At 47.0% G+C, this 18,564-nt stretch overlaps 1 protein-coding gene across 1 annotated transcript; it reads right to left on the bottom strand.

Annotated features, from left to right (window-relative positions):
* Nucleotides 1–1,897: 1,897 nt before the first annotated feature.
* Nucleotides 1,898–5,096, bottom strand: LOC137523027 (indolethylamine N-methyltransferase-like). Its single transcript, XM_068243207.1, has 3 exons — nucleotides 4,873–5,096; nucleotides 3,345–3,552; nucleotides 1,898–2,530 (listed from the first exon to the last, which is right to left on the bottom strand). The coding sequence occupies exons 1-3, from the start codon at nucleotides 5,021–5,023 to the stop codon at nucleotides 2,095–2,097; spliced, it is 795 nt and encodes a 264-aa protein (XP_068099308.1). The 5' UTR covers nucleotides 5,024–5,096; the 3' UTR covers nucleotides 1,898–2,094.
* Nucleotides 5,097–18,564: the final 13,468 nt, after the last annotated feature.

Raw genomic sequence — 18,564 nt, 5'->3', positions numbered from 1 at the left:
CTCAAAGAACTTCTCACTGCCACCACTAGCTGCTGCTAGACACGGCAACAATTCCCACTCTGCTGTCGAGTGATCTTCACGCAGTCGCGTTTTCGTATTTGGGTCAGCTTTGCGCTTAGGCCAAACACGGGAACGCCACACACACAATACAATCGTACAGTAACAAGGCACAATCAGGCACTGAACTTGTAATGCAAATTACACTGCAGTCTCTTTCTAGGCTATGAGCGTTGGCTTAGTACAGCAGAAGTCAAACTTATTAAAGAAATATTTAATATTCCAAAAAGTGGAACAGTGCAGACAAGAATATATACAAAAAGATTTACTGTAACGATATGTGTCAGCAAGCAACAGAGTTCTGATTATTAGGTGATCTGCAGTATCACCTATAATGCAGATACTATATCTGATTATATGGTGATCTGCAGAATCACCAATAATACAAATATAGCAAAACAAGGAATACCGTGACCTTAGTCACACTTTATTGTACTGAGTGTAGTGATTGGTGTAAAACATGAAGTACTAACAAATTTGGCAATACCTCACCAGAGGAGCTGGTGGGTACTAACAGTACAGTGCCCCTCACCAGAGGCAAGGGCCCTCTGGTGAGAGTAGAGGAGTCAGACAGATCGGGTTCGGCAACAGACAGACATATACAGTACAGAATCGGAAGGCAGAGAGGAAATGGTTAACAGGCAGAGTCGGCAACAAGATCAGATGGGCTAAAGTACAGAGTCACTGAGAGTAAGAATAGTCAGAACGAAGCAGAATCCTACACAGATAATAAACAGTAAATGCACAAATCCTAACACTGTGTGAAATCCCCGGTTTCCTCCCGGATCAAAGCACACCGGATCTAGCTAAGGTCTGAGCGCTAACACGAAGTGATCGCAACAGCAGACAAGTTGCCACTGAATCCGCCGTGCGAAGCGGAGGAGACCCCTGAGGCTCGCCCAACGCACTTCAACCAATCAGAAGCGGCGAGCGTGTCCTATGACGTCAGCCGACCAGCCGGTCAGCTGACGCGCCTCCTCCTGGCATAAAGATCCTGACGGTGAGCGCGCGCACACGCTAATGCAACCCTGTGAGCAGCAGAGACACCCGTCCTCGGTGTGCTAGACGCCCGAGGTGCGGGAAGACTGGCAGGCAGAGAATCAGAAGCAGCTGCGATGGTAACGCCATTCACCGCCGCAGCCGTGTCACTATTTATTACAATTTCTGTCAGATGCCTGTCAAGTTGAATCTGACAGGAATCTATTCGGATGTGTGCCACACACTAGGAACTAAAACACAGTTCACCAGAAAAGCATATTATGTAGTGGGCTTTGTGCAAAATGAAATCACCATTTCTAAAAACCTCTTATGACTAACAAATACAGTATAGATAAAAAAAAGTTTTTCAATATACCCTTTTATTAGCAGCTCTTCCCATCTCATCACAGCTTTCTGTGATGCTTCAAATATACAGAACAGGAAATCCGAGCCAAAAGGGGGCAGGCTTGGGCTTGAAAAGACATCAGAGAAGACTGTCTCTGATATAATGATTCCTGAGCAAAGCCAGACTGAATGCTCAGTCGGGGATTTTATCAGAGCTGATAACAAGCAGGCTGAGCAGTGAAGAATGAAACAGAGAGCAGGGTAGATGTTTTCTTTAATGTTCCCACTGATATATATGGTGAAATACATGAGGGTGCTTCGTCTCTGTTGTTTTATAATTAAAACCACCCTGGTCCTTTCTATCCTGGTTCATTTTCCTCCATATAAACTTTTTAAAATAAGAAATATATAGATTCAGAGAATGGGTCTAAAGTTTAGAGTCAGTTAAACACATTTTTTAGTAGAAAAATACATATATAGTAAAAAAAAAAGCACAAAAAACGGCACACCAGAGTGGTGAAAATACTAGGTATAGTATTTATTTTGTAAAATCTATCAGGGGATATTTTTATTTTGCACCAAATCGTTCATCTCTGGTTTCCTTTAAGTTATGTGTGGCTAGGGGTGTGTCAGGGGCATTGTTAGGGGTTTGGTAGAGGTGTGGCTTAAGTGTCCCTCTTTCTTATCTCAAAAAGTTGTGAGGTATGGCTATTATTAATCTTCTATTCTACTTCTGCTTGCAAGCTGTGAGAACAAGACACCATCATAATCAGTCAAATGGCTCTCAGATTTCCTGGGGGTCACTTCACACTGGAGGATGGTCATACCTTCAGCAAGGAGAGCATTTGATGCAAATGTTTCATCGTATGAGAGAGCATGGAACTTGTGCTCCCCTACTGTGTAATATGAGGCATTTAATGCCCCATGTAAGATCAGGTGTCCTCCTGGTTTTAATAGATTAAGGATCTTTCTCAAGTTTCTCTTGTAGTCCTCTTGATCTTTGCAGACCAGATCCAGAAACCCATAGCTGAAAATGCAGTCGGCCTGAGGAACTCCTATCAGCTCTGTCAGAGATTCTTTCTCTGTGTCAAACTTCACAACGTGTGTTATGGCTGACTTCAGCTTCATCTCTTTTGCCTCACATTCATCACTGGAAAAGAAAAAGAGAATATTAAACTGAGAATCACAGATAATACCTTAGCATACATCAAAATTTAACTCCTTCACGGCCGCCTAACGTCGATAGGCAGCAACGATCAGAGCGCACCAACAGAAAGCTCTGTTGGTGGGCAGAAAAGGGCGGGGGGATTCATTTGTGTGCCCAGTTGTGTGGCTCTGCAGCGAGCCGGCTGCAGAGCCCTAATTTGTAAAAAATAGCCTGGTCACTAGGGGAGGTAAAGCCTGTGGTCTTTAAGTGGTTAACCCTTTTGTGTTCCACGGTTTTTGCAACTTAACCACTTCAGTACCAGCGGTCTCTGCCCCCTTAAGGACCAGAGATACAATAACGATGGAATCCTGACGAATCGCGTGCATACCCACCACAGTTGCCGTCACCGCTGCATGCTGGGATCCTGAGGACATCCACTCTGCCGTCTCTATGAGAGCAGAGTCGTGTGAGCCGCTCAGGAGCCGCTTTCATTGGCTCCTGACCATGTCTATCAATGTAAGCCAATGGGAGCGGCTTACATTGATTACACGGCCAGAAGCCAAAGAAATCGGCTCCTGATCAGCTCACATGGTTCTTCAATCATAGAGACAGGCAGAGCCAGTAAATTGCGGCAAGAGACATTGGGTTTGAGCGGCGCGATCGGCAGGGAGCTACGGAAACGGCAGATGTGCGCTATGGGTGGTAATTGAAATCTACGCCCTGCCAGCCAGGAGCCCACCAAAACAGGGCATAGATTTCAATCACCTCGGTCCTTAAAGTCACTATTAAATTCAAAGGTCATTGCATGAGAGCTTACCTTCGCCCTTCTAAGTTAGTAACATGTGCAGCCACGTGTCCCCAGCTGAAAGCTCCAGTGCGATCATCATGCCATTTCATTATCTCCATGATGCATTTCTCATTGGTCCTCATCAGGATGATCTCTCGGAAAAACTCACAGGCAGAATAGAGATGGTGAACAAGTGGTCCAGAACTTATGTCAATCAAGATCTCTCCAGTCATGTGGCCTGCAGGGGGGTACATGGCATATTAATGGAGGTTTCAACCCAGATTCCAAATCTGAAAGTAATTTCTAGAATTCCAGGGTACTCTAACAAGATAACCTCTGTATTCAGATGTAAGCTTGGTGTTTTACTTTGGGCCATTTTCATCTGCAACCTGGACAAGTGTTGGACTGAATCAGCCAAAGCAAAGCCTTGTCAGTGGCATACGTATATATCAAATTCTCTCTCCGAGTCGTAGCAAGTATTCCCCCTCCAAATTGTAGCAACTCGGAGGGAGAATTCATTCTCCGAATTAGCGGTGCCCAAGTTAGGCAATACCTGCTTTGTTTCGTACAGCAGAAGCAATTGGCAGCGCATTCAGACAGAGGCTCCCGAATTAACTACAGGCATAGATGTGCAGAGCTCCAGAATATGGACACAGCAAAGGAGGGCGTTAGTTTCAGCATAAAATAATATGTGCACAAATTATTCCCTACTAAACTTCTCCACGACGATGATGGACCCTCACGGGGAAGACCTACCACTAGTCTAATAAGCCTAATTTTTGGTCCAAAAAAAGTGTCCCAAAAGTGGGGGTCTTGGCTTATACCCGAGTCACTACTCGAGTATAAGCCGAGCTTGAAACCAAGAACATTTCTGTAAAAGTGGCTAATTTACCCCATTCTGCTATATTTAACTTACAATGCCTCTTTAAAAAGCTGCCACATATTTCCTAATGATACTGAATGATATAATTTATGAATAGTTCATGCGTATGCATTAATTTATGCATATACAGGTGAAAAGCAAAAAATTAGAATATCGTGCAAAGTCCATTTACTGTATTTCAGTAATTCAACTTAAAAGGTGAACCTAATATAATAAATAGACTCAATACATGAATAGCGAGATATTAACAGCCTTTATTTGTTATAATTTTGATAATTATGGCTTACAGTTTATGAAAACCCAAAATCCTAATCTCAGACCATTAGACTATTGTGAAGTGTCAGACTCTAATCAGCTAATTAATCCAAAACACCTGCAAAGGGTTCCTATTTCATATATGAGTTTCACCTTCTAAGTTGAATTACTGAAATAAATAGAATTTTGCACAATAGTCTAATTTTTTTTTGAATTCCACCTGTAATTACCGTAGGTGTTAAATTCATGCAAAATTTAACTCATGGCTGTTACTTGTTTTTGAATCACAAGGGAGAGTGAGATCAGCACATTTCTAAAAAAAATTACATAAATCAGGCAGTAAAAGCGCCACAAAGTGCATTTCATCAGTTTCCTAGGCGTATTACACATAATTGTTGTGAATATCATGAGTCCACCTACCCATGCTAAGTGTATTGTGCAGTTTCTCCGTTGGACCCATCAGTGCGTCATCTTTAAATGTCATATCATGGTCTCCAGAATAATAAGTCTCCAGCATGGTTCTGGAGTCAGGCTCATGTTCATGGTAGAGCTTGTAGGAGCTGCAGTCCATCTTGTAGGCCAAGCAGAAGACTAGTGACAGCTTTCTTTCCCCTCTGTAGGTCTAATAATAAGAACATGCTGCTGGAGCCAAGTCATCAGCATTCACTTTATGTGTTCAGGATGTGATCACGGGGATCTCAGCTGAATGTATACTTATTTCATCATATGCTAGGAAGGATTAATTGCAGCTCAACTTGAGAAAAAAAAAATCCAATAGTAAACAGCATTTGTTACAGAGATTAACCCTTTGTGTACCGGCAGTCTCTAGCCCCTTACGGACCAGGGACCGCTGGTACCAGAACATGGCGCCTCCCAAGGAATCGCCGCACATACCTGCCACTCTCGCTGGTCACAACGCTCTCCTGTCGCTGCAGGCCCCTCTCTCTGCCATCTCTATGGTTACATGGAAATGATCTATATCTTGTTTTGGAGAGACAAAGAACAAGGCGCTTTTGAATTCCTAGAGTCGCACGTATTTGTCCTGAAGAAGCAGCTTACGCCAAGAAACGCGTTGTCACTGTGCTAATTGAATTTAATAAATTATTTTAGTGTATTATTTTGATTAAATTTGACTTTTTTTTAAGCCAAAAACTAAATCTACTCACCCTCAAAATATATATTTTTTTAATTGGGCGCCTCCTACTATCCAAATTTGATTTGTATATCTTGTTTTATTTGCCACAAATTAGGATTTCTTTACGTGGTACATTTTTGCTAAGCATTTTCTTATTTTATAAGCATTTTAAAGGGAATAATAAGAACAAAAAAAGAACAAAATCTGTATGTAAATCATTATCTAAATCAATTGCTCAGCAAAAGCGCTTACAAAGGTGCTGTGAGGAAACGCGGAAAAGCCGCCGCTAGCACTCAGAGGGAGGCGGCTGTTTCCGCGTCTGACATGGCGGCACAACGCGAAGAAACCGCCGCATGCCGCATGGGCAGAGCGGTGGGGTCCTCATTGGACGCGGAAGATTGTCCGCATGGCAATACTACTAGCGCGTCTCAACGCGGAAAAACCGCCGCAAGCCGTCCAGGCAGAGCGGCGGAATCCGCATTGGTAACGGCGGAATCCGCATCAGAGGCGGCCCCCGCATTAGATACATTGCATGACAGTACTGGTGTGGCTGGGACTGGTAGTCCACCAAGACTCAGACTTACACGCAGGCGAGCACAGAGGCAGAGTTTAAATAGCAGTTAGAAGGGTGTCGGCTGACCAGCTGGGTCAGCTGACAAATTCCACTGCTCCCATTGGACCAGCAATTAGGGAGGTCCTGGAAAGGTCCTAGAGTATATATACTGCTGGTTGTTCACTTGCTCTTTGTCTGGCGTGCGATCACACATGTGGGAGCACCCAGATCCGTAGTCAGATCCGTTAGTGTGCCGGGACCAGCTGGAGCTGTAATCCTACACTAAGATAGATTCTGTTGATAGCTTAAAGTACTAGTTTGATTGTGATTATCTGTTATGACTTCTTGCCTGCCTTGACTACTCTTCTGAACTTTGATCTTGTACCTCGTTATTTCTGATACACCGTTGCCGAACCCCGGCTCGCTCCTAGACTGTTTCTGCCTCCTGATTCTGTACCCCGATATATCTGATACCCCGTTGCCGAACCCTGCCTGTACTTTGACTCTGCCTTTTGTCTGCTGATCTTGTACCTTATCTGTCTGTGTGTTTACGACTTGGCTTGCCCGACCTCGAGAACCGACCTCACGATTGGAGGCGGTTCCTTGTTCCGTTAGTGACACTTGCGTCTGAGTGTCACTTTCGGACTTTCCTTCCCACTGTCAGTCTGACTCCTCCCGTTTTGGAGAGCTCAGACCTGTGGAAGGAATCTGTGCAGTACTCCTTGCTGCACTGAGGCTTGTCCTCTGTATTACTGTTGCACCAAACACAACGCTCTACTCGGGTGAACAGAGGTTAGTTTGTATATCGGATTATCGGTGAGACTGCAGATCACTTATAATCTGGTATATATCTGTATTTCCGGTGATACTGCAGATCACCGGTAATCAGATACTCTCTGCGCCCACCGATCGTTACAGAACGCCAGACCAAAAATGCAAATGGACGCACACACTGACCGTCTGGGCGCACTTGCCACTTCGGTGGAAAACATCAACCAAGTGCTGGGTAGCCACAAGACTATGATTAATGTCCTGTCAGGCTCTGTGCAAACCCTCCAGTTGATTCAGTGCGATCCTCTCCTAGTACTGATATACGTATGCCTGTACCTGATAAGTTTTCCGGCCACAAGTCTGACTTCCGGAATTTCAGGAGTAGAGTGTTGTCGTATTTTGACTTGAGACCCCGATCCTCGGGGACGGAGACCCAACGGGTCATCTTTATTAAAACTTTGCTGACTGGGGACTCCCAGTCTTGGGCATACAACCTGCCTCCTACCAATATTGCCCTGACCTCGGTGGAGGAATTCTTTAAGGCCATGGCCATAATTTATGACGACCCTGATCTCGCCGCGTCCTCTGAGCGGAAGCTCAAACTTTTGCGGCAAGGCAGAGGCTCGGTCGAGGATTATGCGGCAGAGTTCCGTAGGTGGTCAGTCACCGCTAGATTCGATAACTTTGCTCTGATGGATTACTTCCTGTCTGGGTTGTCGGAGGAAGTCTCTGATCTAATGTTGACTATACCCGAGCCCAAGACAGTCGATGAGGCCATATCATCGGCCATTCGAGTTGATCGTAGGTTACGCCATCAGAAGCAGGTTAGGGGTACTCACCACGACAGGGTGACATCTTACGCGGCACCATCCGCTACACCCCTAGTGACACCTTCTCCGCTTGTCTCACCCTCTCCGGCCTTGCCTCCGCCCGAACCAATGCAGATTGGTCGTTCGAAGTTGACCCAGGTGGAGCGACGGCGGAGAATGACGGAACAGCTGTGCCTGTATTGCGCAGCAGCAGGGCATAGGGTGCGAAACTGCCCTATCAAGTCGGGAAAACGACTTTGCCTAGGAGTAGTGGAGGGTGACACCCTAGGCACACAATTTTCACCTCTTAAAGAGAAAAAATTGCTTCTCCCCTGTACTATCACATGGGAGAATAAGTCTGTAGCCACTGAAGCGTTTGTTGATTCTGGCTCGGCGGCTAATTTTATGGATCTTGAATTCGCTCAGGAGTTGGGTATTCCCCTCACTCCAGTGAGTCCCCCCATTCAGGTCATGGCAGTGGACGATTCCCCTCTGCAACGGGATCGCCCCCTGTCACAGACCCCGGAGGTGAAGGTCGTCATAGGGGTACTGCATGGGGAGCAGTTACGATTTTTTGTGTTACGCATGTCTACCTCGACTATTATCCTAGGCATGCCGTGGCTGCAAATCCATTCTCCGCACATAGACTGGGCTACGGGTCAGGTAACCAGATGGTCCGATCATTGTCACCAACGGTGTTTAGGGAAGGTGACATTGGGTCGGACCAAGATTCTTGTGGAGGGGGTTCCCGAAGAGTATGCAGAATTCTCTGATGTATTTTGTCCTAAGTCTGCTGATCAGTTACCCCCTCATCGCCCGTTCGATTGCCCCATTGATCTCCGTGCTGGTTGTATACCTCCTAGGGGTCATCTGTATAACTTGTCCGGTCCAGAGAAGATGGCTATGCAGGAATACATTCGTGATAACTTAGCCAAGGGGTTCATCCGGCCCTCCCGGTCGCCTGCTGGGGCCGGTTTCTTTTTCGTTAAAAAGAAAGACGGGGGTCTCCGACCTTGCATTGATTATCGGGGCCTCAATAAGATCACGATAAAAAATCGCTATCCGTTACCCTTGATAGACGATTTATTTACGCAAATCACAGCCGCAAAGATCTTCTCTAAATTGGATCTGAGGGGGGCGTACAATCTAATCCGCATCAGAGAGGGTGATGAGTGGAAGACGGCCTTCAACACACCCGACGGGCATTACGAGTACCTAGTGATGCCCTTCGGGTTGTGCAATGCGCCAGCCGTCTTCCAAGAATTAATCAATGAGGTATTCCGGGAGGTTTTGGGTAGATTCGTATTGATATACCTCGATGACATACTGATTTATTCCAATAACCTCGCCGAACACAGGGTTCATGTAAAATTTGTCCTAAACAAATTAAGACAGAACAGGCTCTACGCGAAGGTGGAAAAATGTATATTTGAAGTGACCACGGTCACGTTTCTGGGATACGGAATTTCCACCTCGGGCCTCTCAATGGATCCTGCCAAGGTCACAGCCGTGTTGGAGTGGCCACAGCCAGTGGGGTTGAAGGCCCTGCAGAGGTTTTTGGGGTTCGCAAACTATTACAGGAGGTTCATCAAGGGATACTCCACTTTAGTCGCCCCCCTTACCAGTCTCACAAAAAAAGGGGCGGATACCAACCACTGGTCTCCTGAAGCCGTGACGGCATTTGCTTTATTGAAGAGATTATTTTGCTCAGCACCAATTTTGAGGCATGTTGACACGTCCTTTCCCTTCATTGTGGAAGTTGATGCCTCAGAAGTTGGGGTGGGGGCGGTGCTGTCGCAACGGTCTGGGTTGCAGGGCAGATTACACCCATGTGCTTATTTTTCCCGCAGGTTTTCACCTGCAGAGAAAAATTATGATATAGGCAATCGGGAACTTCTGGCTATTAAGTTGGCATTTGAGGAGTGGCGCCACTGGTTAGAGGGGGCAGAACACACAATCACAGTTTACACCGACCATAAGAACTTGGAATACATCGAGGGGGCGAAGAGATTGAGTCCCCGTCAGGCCCGATGGTCTTTGTTTTTTACAAGGTTTAGATTTATAATCACGTACACCCTAGGCAGCAAAAACGTCAAGGCAGATGCCCTCTCCAGGTGTTTTGAACCAGAAACGGCACAGCCACCCGCTCCTGAGTCTATCATCCCGCGGGAACTAGTATTAGCCGCAACAGAGACTTGGGAGGATTGGACGGAGGTTTTGGGTCCATTTCAGCAGGACGTTCCTGAGGGAAAACCCGAAGGGGTTATGTTCATCCCTTTGCCCTTTCGTTTACAAATCCTGCACCTCTTTCACGCCCATAAGAATGCTGGTCATCCGGGAGCTGCTAGAACGCAGGATCTGATTGCCAGGTGTGCTTGGTGGCCTTCTTTGGCAACAGATTGCAAAGAGTACGTCAGGGAGTGTGCGGTCTGTGCCAGGAGTAAACCCTCCCGGCTGGCATCTGTAGGTAAGCTGCAGCCTTTGCCCACCCCGAGTGAGCCATGGACCCACTTGTCCATGGATTTTGTGGGAGAATTGCCCAGGTCTGAAGGAATGTCGGTCATTTGGGTGGTAGTCGACCGTTTTAGCAAGATGGCCCATTTTGTGCCCCTGAAAGGACTCCCCTCGGCTCAGGAACTGGCCGAATTGTTCATCCTTCACGTCTTCCGGTTGCATGGCATTCCGGAAGACATTGTGTCGGATAGGAGAGTCCAATTTGTCTCTGGTTTCTGGAGGGCATTTTGTCGCCAGATGGGCATGAAGTTGTCTTTTTCGTCGGGCTACCACCCACAGACTAATGGGCAGACGGAACGTATCAATCAGTCTTTGGAACAATTCCTAAGATGTTACGTTGCGGAAGCACAGACTGACTGGGTGAGGTTTTTGCCCTTCGCGGAATTTGCACAAAATAATTTGAAGAATTCCTCATCTGGGTTCTCTCCATTCCAGATTGTGACAGGGAGATCACCCAAATTTTCCCCTTTTCCAGTCGTGTCATCCCCATTTCCAGCACTGGAGGATTGGCAAAGATCACTTAGGGACAATTGGGGAATTGTTAAGGGGAATTTGCAGAAGGCGTTCCAGAGTCAGAAGGGTCAGGCAGACAAAAGACGATCCGTGGAATGGAAGTTTCAGCCAGGGGAGTTAGTCTGAGTGTCTACACATCACTTGACCCTGAAGCAGCCTTCTACCAAACTGGGTCCCAGGTTTGTGGGTCCATTCCCAGTAACCAAAAGAATCAATAACGTGACTTACGCCATTGATCTTCCTGCCAGCATGCGGGGCGTAAGGTCATTTCATGTGTCCCTACTCAAACCTGCGGTCCAGGTGGGTTCCGCTCCTCCTCCCCCTGTGTTGGTAGATGATCAACCTGAATATGAGGTGGAAAAGATTTTAGATTCACGTGTTGTGCAAAATTCAGTACAATATCTCGTACACTGGAAAGGGTACGGCATTGAGGAAAGGCAATGGGTACCAGGGACGTGCATGCATGCAGACGAATTAAGGAGAGAATTTCATGCCTCACATCCCGAGAAACCTGGTGGGAGTTGTCCAGAGTCCACTCCTCGGGGGGGGGGGGGGTACTGTGAGGAAACGCGGTAAAGCCGCCGCTAGCATTCAGAGGGAGGCGGCTGTTTCCGCGTCTGACATGGCGGCACAACGCGAAGAAACCGCCGCATGCCGCATGGGCAGAGCGGTGGGGTCCTCATTGGACGCGGAAGATTGTCCGCATGGCAATACTACTAGCGCGTCTCAACGCGGAAAAACCGCCGCAAGCCATCCAGGCAGAGCGGCGGAATCCGCATTGGTAACGGCGGAATCCGCATCAGAGGCGGCCCCCGCATTAGATACATTGCATGACAGTACTGGTGTGGCTGGGACTGGTAGTCCACCAAGACTCAGACTTACACGCGCGCGAGCACAGAGGCAGAGTTTAAATAGCAGTTAGAAGGGTGTCGGCTGACCAGCTGGGTCAGCTGACAAATTCCACTGCTCCCATTGGACCAGCAATTAGGGAGGTCCTGGAAAGGTCCTAGAGTATATATACTGCTGGTTGTTCACTTGCTCTTTGTCTGGCGTGCGATCACACATGTGGGAGCACCCAGATCCGTAGTCAGATCCGTTAGTGTGCCGGGACCAGCTGGAGCTGTAATCCTACACTAAGCTAGATTCCGTTGATAGCTTAAAGTACTAGTTTGATTGTGATTATCTGTTATGACTTCTTGCCTGCCTTGACTACTCTTCTGAACTTTGATCTTGTACCTCGTTATTTCTGATACACCGTTGCCGAACCCCGGCTCGCTCCTAGACTGTTTCTGCCTCCTGATTCTGTACCCCGATATATCTGATACCCCGTTGCCGAACCCTGCCTGTACTTTGACTCTGCCTTTTGTCTGCTGATCTTGTACCTTATCTGTCTGTGTGTTTACGACTTGGCTTGCCCGACCTCGAGAACCGAACTCACGATTGGAGGCGGTTCCTTGTTCCGTTAGTGACACTTGCGTCTGAGTGTCACTTTCGGACTTTCCTTCCCACTGTCAGTCTGACTCCTCCCGTTTTGGAGAGCTCAGACCTGTGGAAGGAATCTGTGCAGTACTCCTTGCTGCACTGAGGCTTGTCCTCTGTATTACTGTTGCACCAAACACAACGCTCTACTCGGGTGAACAGAGGTTAGTTTGTATATCGGATTATCGGTGAGACTGCAGATCACTTATAATCTGGTATATATCTGTATTTCCGGTGATACTGCAGATCACCGGTAATCAGATACTCTCTGCGCCCACCGATCGTTACAGGTGCTTTTCTAAGCGTAAATTGCAGGGAAAAGTGCACTAAAAACACACAAATGCATACGCAGCAAAACGCTACGTTTCCCACACTGCCTAGTGTGTTCTCAGCCACAGTCAGTGTTTGCCTAGTGTAAAATTCATTCCTCTCCATGATTTACATTCTAAAATGTAAATCTAAAATACATGTGATCTGTATGGGATGTTCGTTACGGAGAGTTCTATGCAGAGAGAGAGATGCTGCTTGGTTGGCAATTGGAAAAATCTGTTATTTCCCACAATGCAATGAGCCGTTGTTTCCCACATGGTTGTTTCCCATGGTTATGACATCACACTGTTGGAGGTGTTGCACCAGTCAATATCAGCCACACAGACCCCCAAATCATCTATTTGAGAAAAGGTAAAGATTTCTCATGGGAAAGGGGGTATCAGCTACTGATTGGGATGAGGTTCAATCCTGGGTTAAAGTTCCTCTTAAAGAGACTCTGTAACAAAATTTTCAGCCTAATTTCTTCTATCCTATACGTTCCTATACTTGTTCTAATGTGCTCTGGATTACTGCAGCCTTTTCTAGTTGCACTGTCTCTGTAATATATCTAATCTTCTTTTCTTTGTCAAGCTTTATCGACCCAGGGAGGAATGGGCTGCCTCTGCTGTGATAGGGAGAAGTTATACACGCCCCCTCCACGCCCCCTGCTTTGTTTATTAGTCACAGACAGGGTCTCTGCTCTCAATTTCAGCTTGTCTGAGGGGGGAGGGAGCTGTCCATGCTGAGAAACTGTGAGAATCCCTGACTGGAGTGAAGATAATTCACTATGTAATAAAAACATAGTAGTGTTAACATGATGGGCTTGATTCAGTAAACCGTGCTAAGTGTTAGCACGCCTGTGAAAAACCTTATATCATGCCTAAAGTTAGTTTAGGCGTGATAAATTCACAAAGTCCTGCGCGCAAAACTTTGCACGCGCACAGCGACGTGTGCGCGAAAAGGCGCATTGCATTGTGATGAAAACAGCGCACCCGATGCGCCTATAAGGTCGCATTGGGTGCGACTTTAACGTCGGCTGGATGCCGGGAGGGAGAGTAGCTGCGGCGAGGGCACCGATCGACTGCCAGGAGCTGAAAGAAGCCCCAGATACGTGAAGTTTGTTTTTTATATTCTGCGCAGATCTTCCCTTTAAGTGGGGTGACAGAATCAGAGCAGGAGGAGGAAGATACGTCACGCTTCCGTGCGGAAGCTGAGGTGTTCTGTGTTAAATAGTCAACTACGTCCTGACAATCTTGTGGGTTGATGGCACGCGCCTTCTGAACACTGTACTTTGGTCCAGGACCGCACTAAATCACGACAGCATGACCTCGAACAGACCTGCCGGGTGGACTGCCTCTAGCTCTGCCTGTTTTGCCCATATTGGGGGGGATGAAGTGAAAGGTATGCACTGACTTGACTAATACAATGTGCAGTCACACAGGTGAGTGAACAGGTATGCAGTGACTAGTATCAATACAATGTGCAGCTGTCACACACACATTTGTAGGAAGTGAGTTCCGCACGATGTAGGTAGAGTCGAAATACCTTTATTGAATCAAACACATGACAGGCTAAAATCCATCACCACACGCTGACATGTTTCGGGCGTTACACGCCCTTAATCATAGCATAGGTGCATGTGAACAGAGGTGACCTATATAAAGGATAGGACCACACCCGATACCACATGATCAGGCCCCACCCACAAAGAGGTGTATACATAAAACTTGAGGAACATCCTCAACAGTGTAATCAATACATAAAAACATATAACACAAGGATAAAATGTAAGTACACATGATTGAACACATTACAGTTTCACGCAGCAATGAAAGTACAAAAAATAAAATATATATGAATCTGACAAGCAGTTACATACATAGATATGCACACCAGGGACAGTACACCCAAATTACGTAACTGTATTGAGGTCCCATCTGGCGTTAAGGCCTCTTGGCGAACGCGTTCCTAGTTGGAAAATCCAATAGGCCTCCCGAGTGAGGAGACGCTTGTAAACGTCTCCCCCCCTGGGGGGCCTCTGGACACGCTCAATACCTTGAAATGAAAATGAAGCCATGTCACCAGAATGGACCTCTCTAAAATGCTTGGCCACATTGGATACCTCCACAGTCAACCATCCTGCTCCCCTATAATGCTCCCCTACACGCTGTCTGAGATGACGTGTAGTACAACCCACATATTGAACATGACATGAGGAGCATGAAATCAAATAGACCACGAACTTTGTGTGGCAGTTAATGTACTGTTTCATAGGGAAAATGTTTCCATTCGAGTACGAAGTAACAGACCGGGCAGGTTGATGTACAACACAATAATTACAAGTAGAAAAATTACATTTATATGAGCCACGAGTGGTTAACCAGCATGGACGTGAGGAACTGCTGGAAAACAAACTGGGAGATAAAATACTCCCTAGTGTGGGGGCCTTTCTACTAGCGAATTTGACACCCTGTTTAAGGATCACATTAAGGGTGTCATCAGCCTGCAACACAGGTAAACATTTTCTTATAATCTGTGTAATCTGTGTATATTCCTGGCTATAAGCAGTCACAAACACTGTGTCTCTTTTCGTCTGTGATACCATCCTTCGAGAACTAGATGCCAAAAGGTCTTCTCTTGTTCTCAGAAGGGCCTGCTTCCTTCCCCTTTCTATCATCCATTTTGGATATCCACGCTCCGCAAGACGAGCACCCACAGCGCTCAACTCCACCCCAAGGGCCGCGGCGTCAGAACAGTTCCGGCGCGCCCGAATAGCCTCCCCCACCGGGACCGCACGGATAGTGTGGGACGGGTGACAGCTATTGGCCCTCAGGGTGGAGTTGCCGCCGCAGGGCTTGCGGTACGTGCTGGAGACAACAGAGGCCGAGGAAGGATCTCCCCTAAGAGTAAGGTCAAGATAATTGACCTCTAGGGGTGACCACTGAAAAGTGAACACAAGGTTCAAGTTGTTAACATTAAGAAAATCAACGAACTGCTGAGCTTCGTCACACGTGCCGTCCCAGACGACCAACAGGTCGTCAATATATCTGCCATACCACACAACGTGGCTCGAAAAAATGTTAGAGTCGCTGAACATGTGGAGCTCCTCCCACCAGCCCATATATAGGTTAGCTAGTGAGGGAGAAAATTTCGCTCCCATCGAAGCTCCACACAATTGTAAATAAAAATCAGAATCAAAAAGAAAATAGTTGTGGGTAAGCAGATAATGGACAGCACATGCGACGAAGAATTGGAGATCCGAAGAAAAGGCAGAATATCTGGCCATATGGTATTCTAAGGCTTCCAGAGCGAGACCATGGGGAATACATGAATATAAAGATTTCACATCAATGGCAATCCAACTATATTTTTCTTGCCATTGAAAATGCTGTAAACTACTAAGCACATGTTTGGTGTCACGTATATAGCCCGGAAGTCGTCGCACTAGAGGCTGCAAGTGTTCATCCACCCAATTTCCCAGGCGTTCCCCCAGGGAGCCAATTCCAGCCACAATTGGCCTGCCCTCCGGGGGGAAGCCCTGCTTGTGGATCTTGGGTAGATGATGAAACACTGGCAGAACAGGAAAGGGAACGGCCAGATATTCTGCCAACCGTTTGGAAAGCACTCCTAGACTTTCGCCTAAAGACAAAAGTGCCTGAAGTTGTCTGCCAAAATCTATAGTGGGGTCATTTTTCAAAAGAGAATAGATAGATGTATCCTGAAGCTGCCTTAGTGCCTCAACACGATAAACTTCCGCATCCAGCACAACCACTGCCCCACCTTTGTCAGCATTCCTGATAACAATCCGTGTATTGTCTTTAAGGGAGGAAATGGCCTGTTTCTCTGCAGAAGAAAGATTACCATGAATATCGGGAATACTGACAGAGGCAAGCTCAAGTAATTCTCTTTCTATAACCTCCTGAAAGGTATCGACAGGGGGGCTACGGGCAGCTGAGGGGTAAAATGCTGGATTGCGGATAGGCACAGGCCTGACCTCATTTTCCGAAACCAAAGGCACCGTCTCTGTAAGCAATTGCTCTAAGGACAAAAGAGACTTAGTGTCTCTGAAATTCCCTATGTCAGGAAAGGCTAAGTCCCCATCCTTTGGACAGCTTGCCTACCTCACCCTCCTCCGCCGGCGCACAGGAACCCTCTCTGGAGGTTCGCCCACATTGTGTGCAGTTGGTTCGGGGCCTTCTGAACAACATGCAGGATCCTGAGGCTGTGATGGATTCATCTCATGGGACTGCCACATCCATCTCTCAGGTCAGTCAACTGGGGCCCAGTGTTGGTTCACACAATTTATTACTTGCATCACACTCAGGAACTTGTGTTTCTCACACGGGGAGCTATTTGCCTTCTAACAGCAATCCAGACCAGGTTGCCCCGCTTTCACTGCCCAATGGCTCTACAACTGTGCCCTGTTCAATACCGAACCCTGACTCCTCGGACAGTCACTTAATTTCCCTTGGTGACCTGGACTATACCCTGGACCTGGACCTACCCCTCAGCTGCCCGTAGCCCCCCTGTCGATACCTTTCAGGAGGTTATAGAAAGAGAATTACTTGAGCTTGCCTCTGTCAGTATTCCCGATATTCATGGTAATCTTTCTTCTGCAGAGAAACAGGCCATTTCCTCCCTTAAAGACAATACACGGATTGTTATCAGGAATGCTGACAAAGGTGGGGCAGTGGTTGTGCTGGATGCGGAAGTTTATCGTGTTGAGGCACTAAGGCAGCTTCAGGATACATCTATCTATTCTCTTTTGAAAAATGACCCCACTATAGATTTTGGCAGACAACTTCAGGCACTTTTGTCTTTAGGCGAAAGTCTAGGAGTGCTTTCCAAACGGTTGGCAGAATATCTGGCCGTTCCCTTTCCTGTTCTGCCAGTGTTTCATCATCTACCCAAGATCCACAAGCAGGGCTTCCCCCCGGAGGGCAGGCCAATTGTGGCTGGAATTGGCTCCCTGGGGGAACGCCTGGGAAATTGGGTGGATGAACACTTGCAGCCTCTAGTGCGACGACTTCCGGGCTATATACGTGACACCAAACATGTGCTTAGTAGTTTACAGCATTTTCAATGGCAAGAAAAATATAGTTGGATTGCCATTGATGTGAAATCTTTATATTCATGTATTCCCCATGGTCTCGCTCTGGAAGCCTTAGAATACCATATGGCCAGATATTCTGCCTTTTCTTCGGATCTCCAATTCTTCGTCGCATGTGCTGTCCATTATCTGCTTACCCACAACTATTTTCTTTTTGATTCTGATTTTTATTTACAATTGTGTGGAGCTTCGATGGGAGCGAAATTTTCTCCCTCACTAGCTAACCTATATATGGGCTGGTGGGAGGAGCTCCACATGTTCAGCGACTCTAACATTTTTTCGAGCCACGTTGTGTGGTATGGCAGATATATTGACGACCTGTTGGTCGTCTGGGACGGCACGTGTGACGAAGCTCAGCAGTTCGTTGATTTTCTTAATGTTAACAACTTGAACCTTGTGTTCACTTTTCAGTGGTCACCCCTAGAGGTCAATTATCTTGACCTTACTCTTAGGGGAGATCCTTCCTCGGCCTCTGTTGTCTCCAGCACGTACCGCAAGCCCTGCGGCGGCAACTCCACCCTGAGGGCCAATAGCTGTCACCCGTCCCACACTATCCGTGCGGTCCCGGTGGGGGAGGCTATTCGGGCGCGCCGGAACTGTTCTGACGCCGCGGCCCTTGGGGTGGAGTTGAGCGCTGTGGGTGCTCGTCTTGCGGAGCGTGGATATCCAAAATGGATGATAGAAAGGGGAAGGAAGCAGGCCCTTCTGAGAACAAGAGAAGACCTTTTGGCATCTAGTTCTCGAAGGATGGTATCACAGACGAAAAGAGACACAGTGTTTGTGACTGCTTATAGCCAGGAATATACACAGATTACACAGATTATAAGAAAATGTTTACCTGTGTTGCAGGCTGATGACACCCTTAATGTGATCCTTAAACAGGGTGTCAAATTCGCTAGTAGAAAGGCCCCCACACTAG

The sequence above is a fragment of the Hyperolius riggenbachi genome, chromosome 6 (genome assembly GCF_040937935.1).
Source record: "Hyperolius riggenbachi isolate aHypRig1 chromosome 6, aHypRig1.pri, whole genome shotgun sequence".
NCBI classification, from domain to species: Eukaryota; Metazoa; Chordata; class Amphibia; order Anura; family Hyperoliidae; genus Hyperolius; species Hyperolius riggenbachi.
The sequence above is the reverse complement of the archived record's forward strand: the minus strand, read 5'-3'. Positions and strand labels throughout refer to the sequence as shown.

What these genes read in the sequence shown, in the direction of transcription:
- LOC137523027 (XM_068243207.1), bottom strand. Translation starts at nt 5,023, where the DNA reads ATGGACTGCAGCTCCTACAAGCTCTACCATGAACATGAGCCTGACTCC. An exon ending in GCACAATACACTTAGCATGG is followed by an intron (nt 3,553 to 4,872) that starts GTAGGTGGACTC and finishes ACCCCCCTGCAG; the next exon opens with GCCACATGACTGGAGAGATC. An exon ending in ACTAACTTAGAAGGGCGAAG is followed by an intron (nt 2,531 to 3,344) that starts GTAAGCTCTCAT and finishes TTTCTTTTCCAG; the next exon opens with TGATGAATGTGAGGCAAAAG.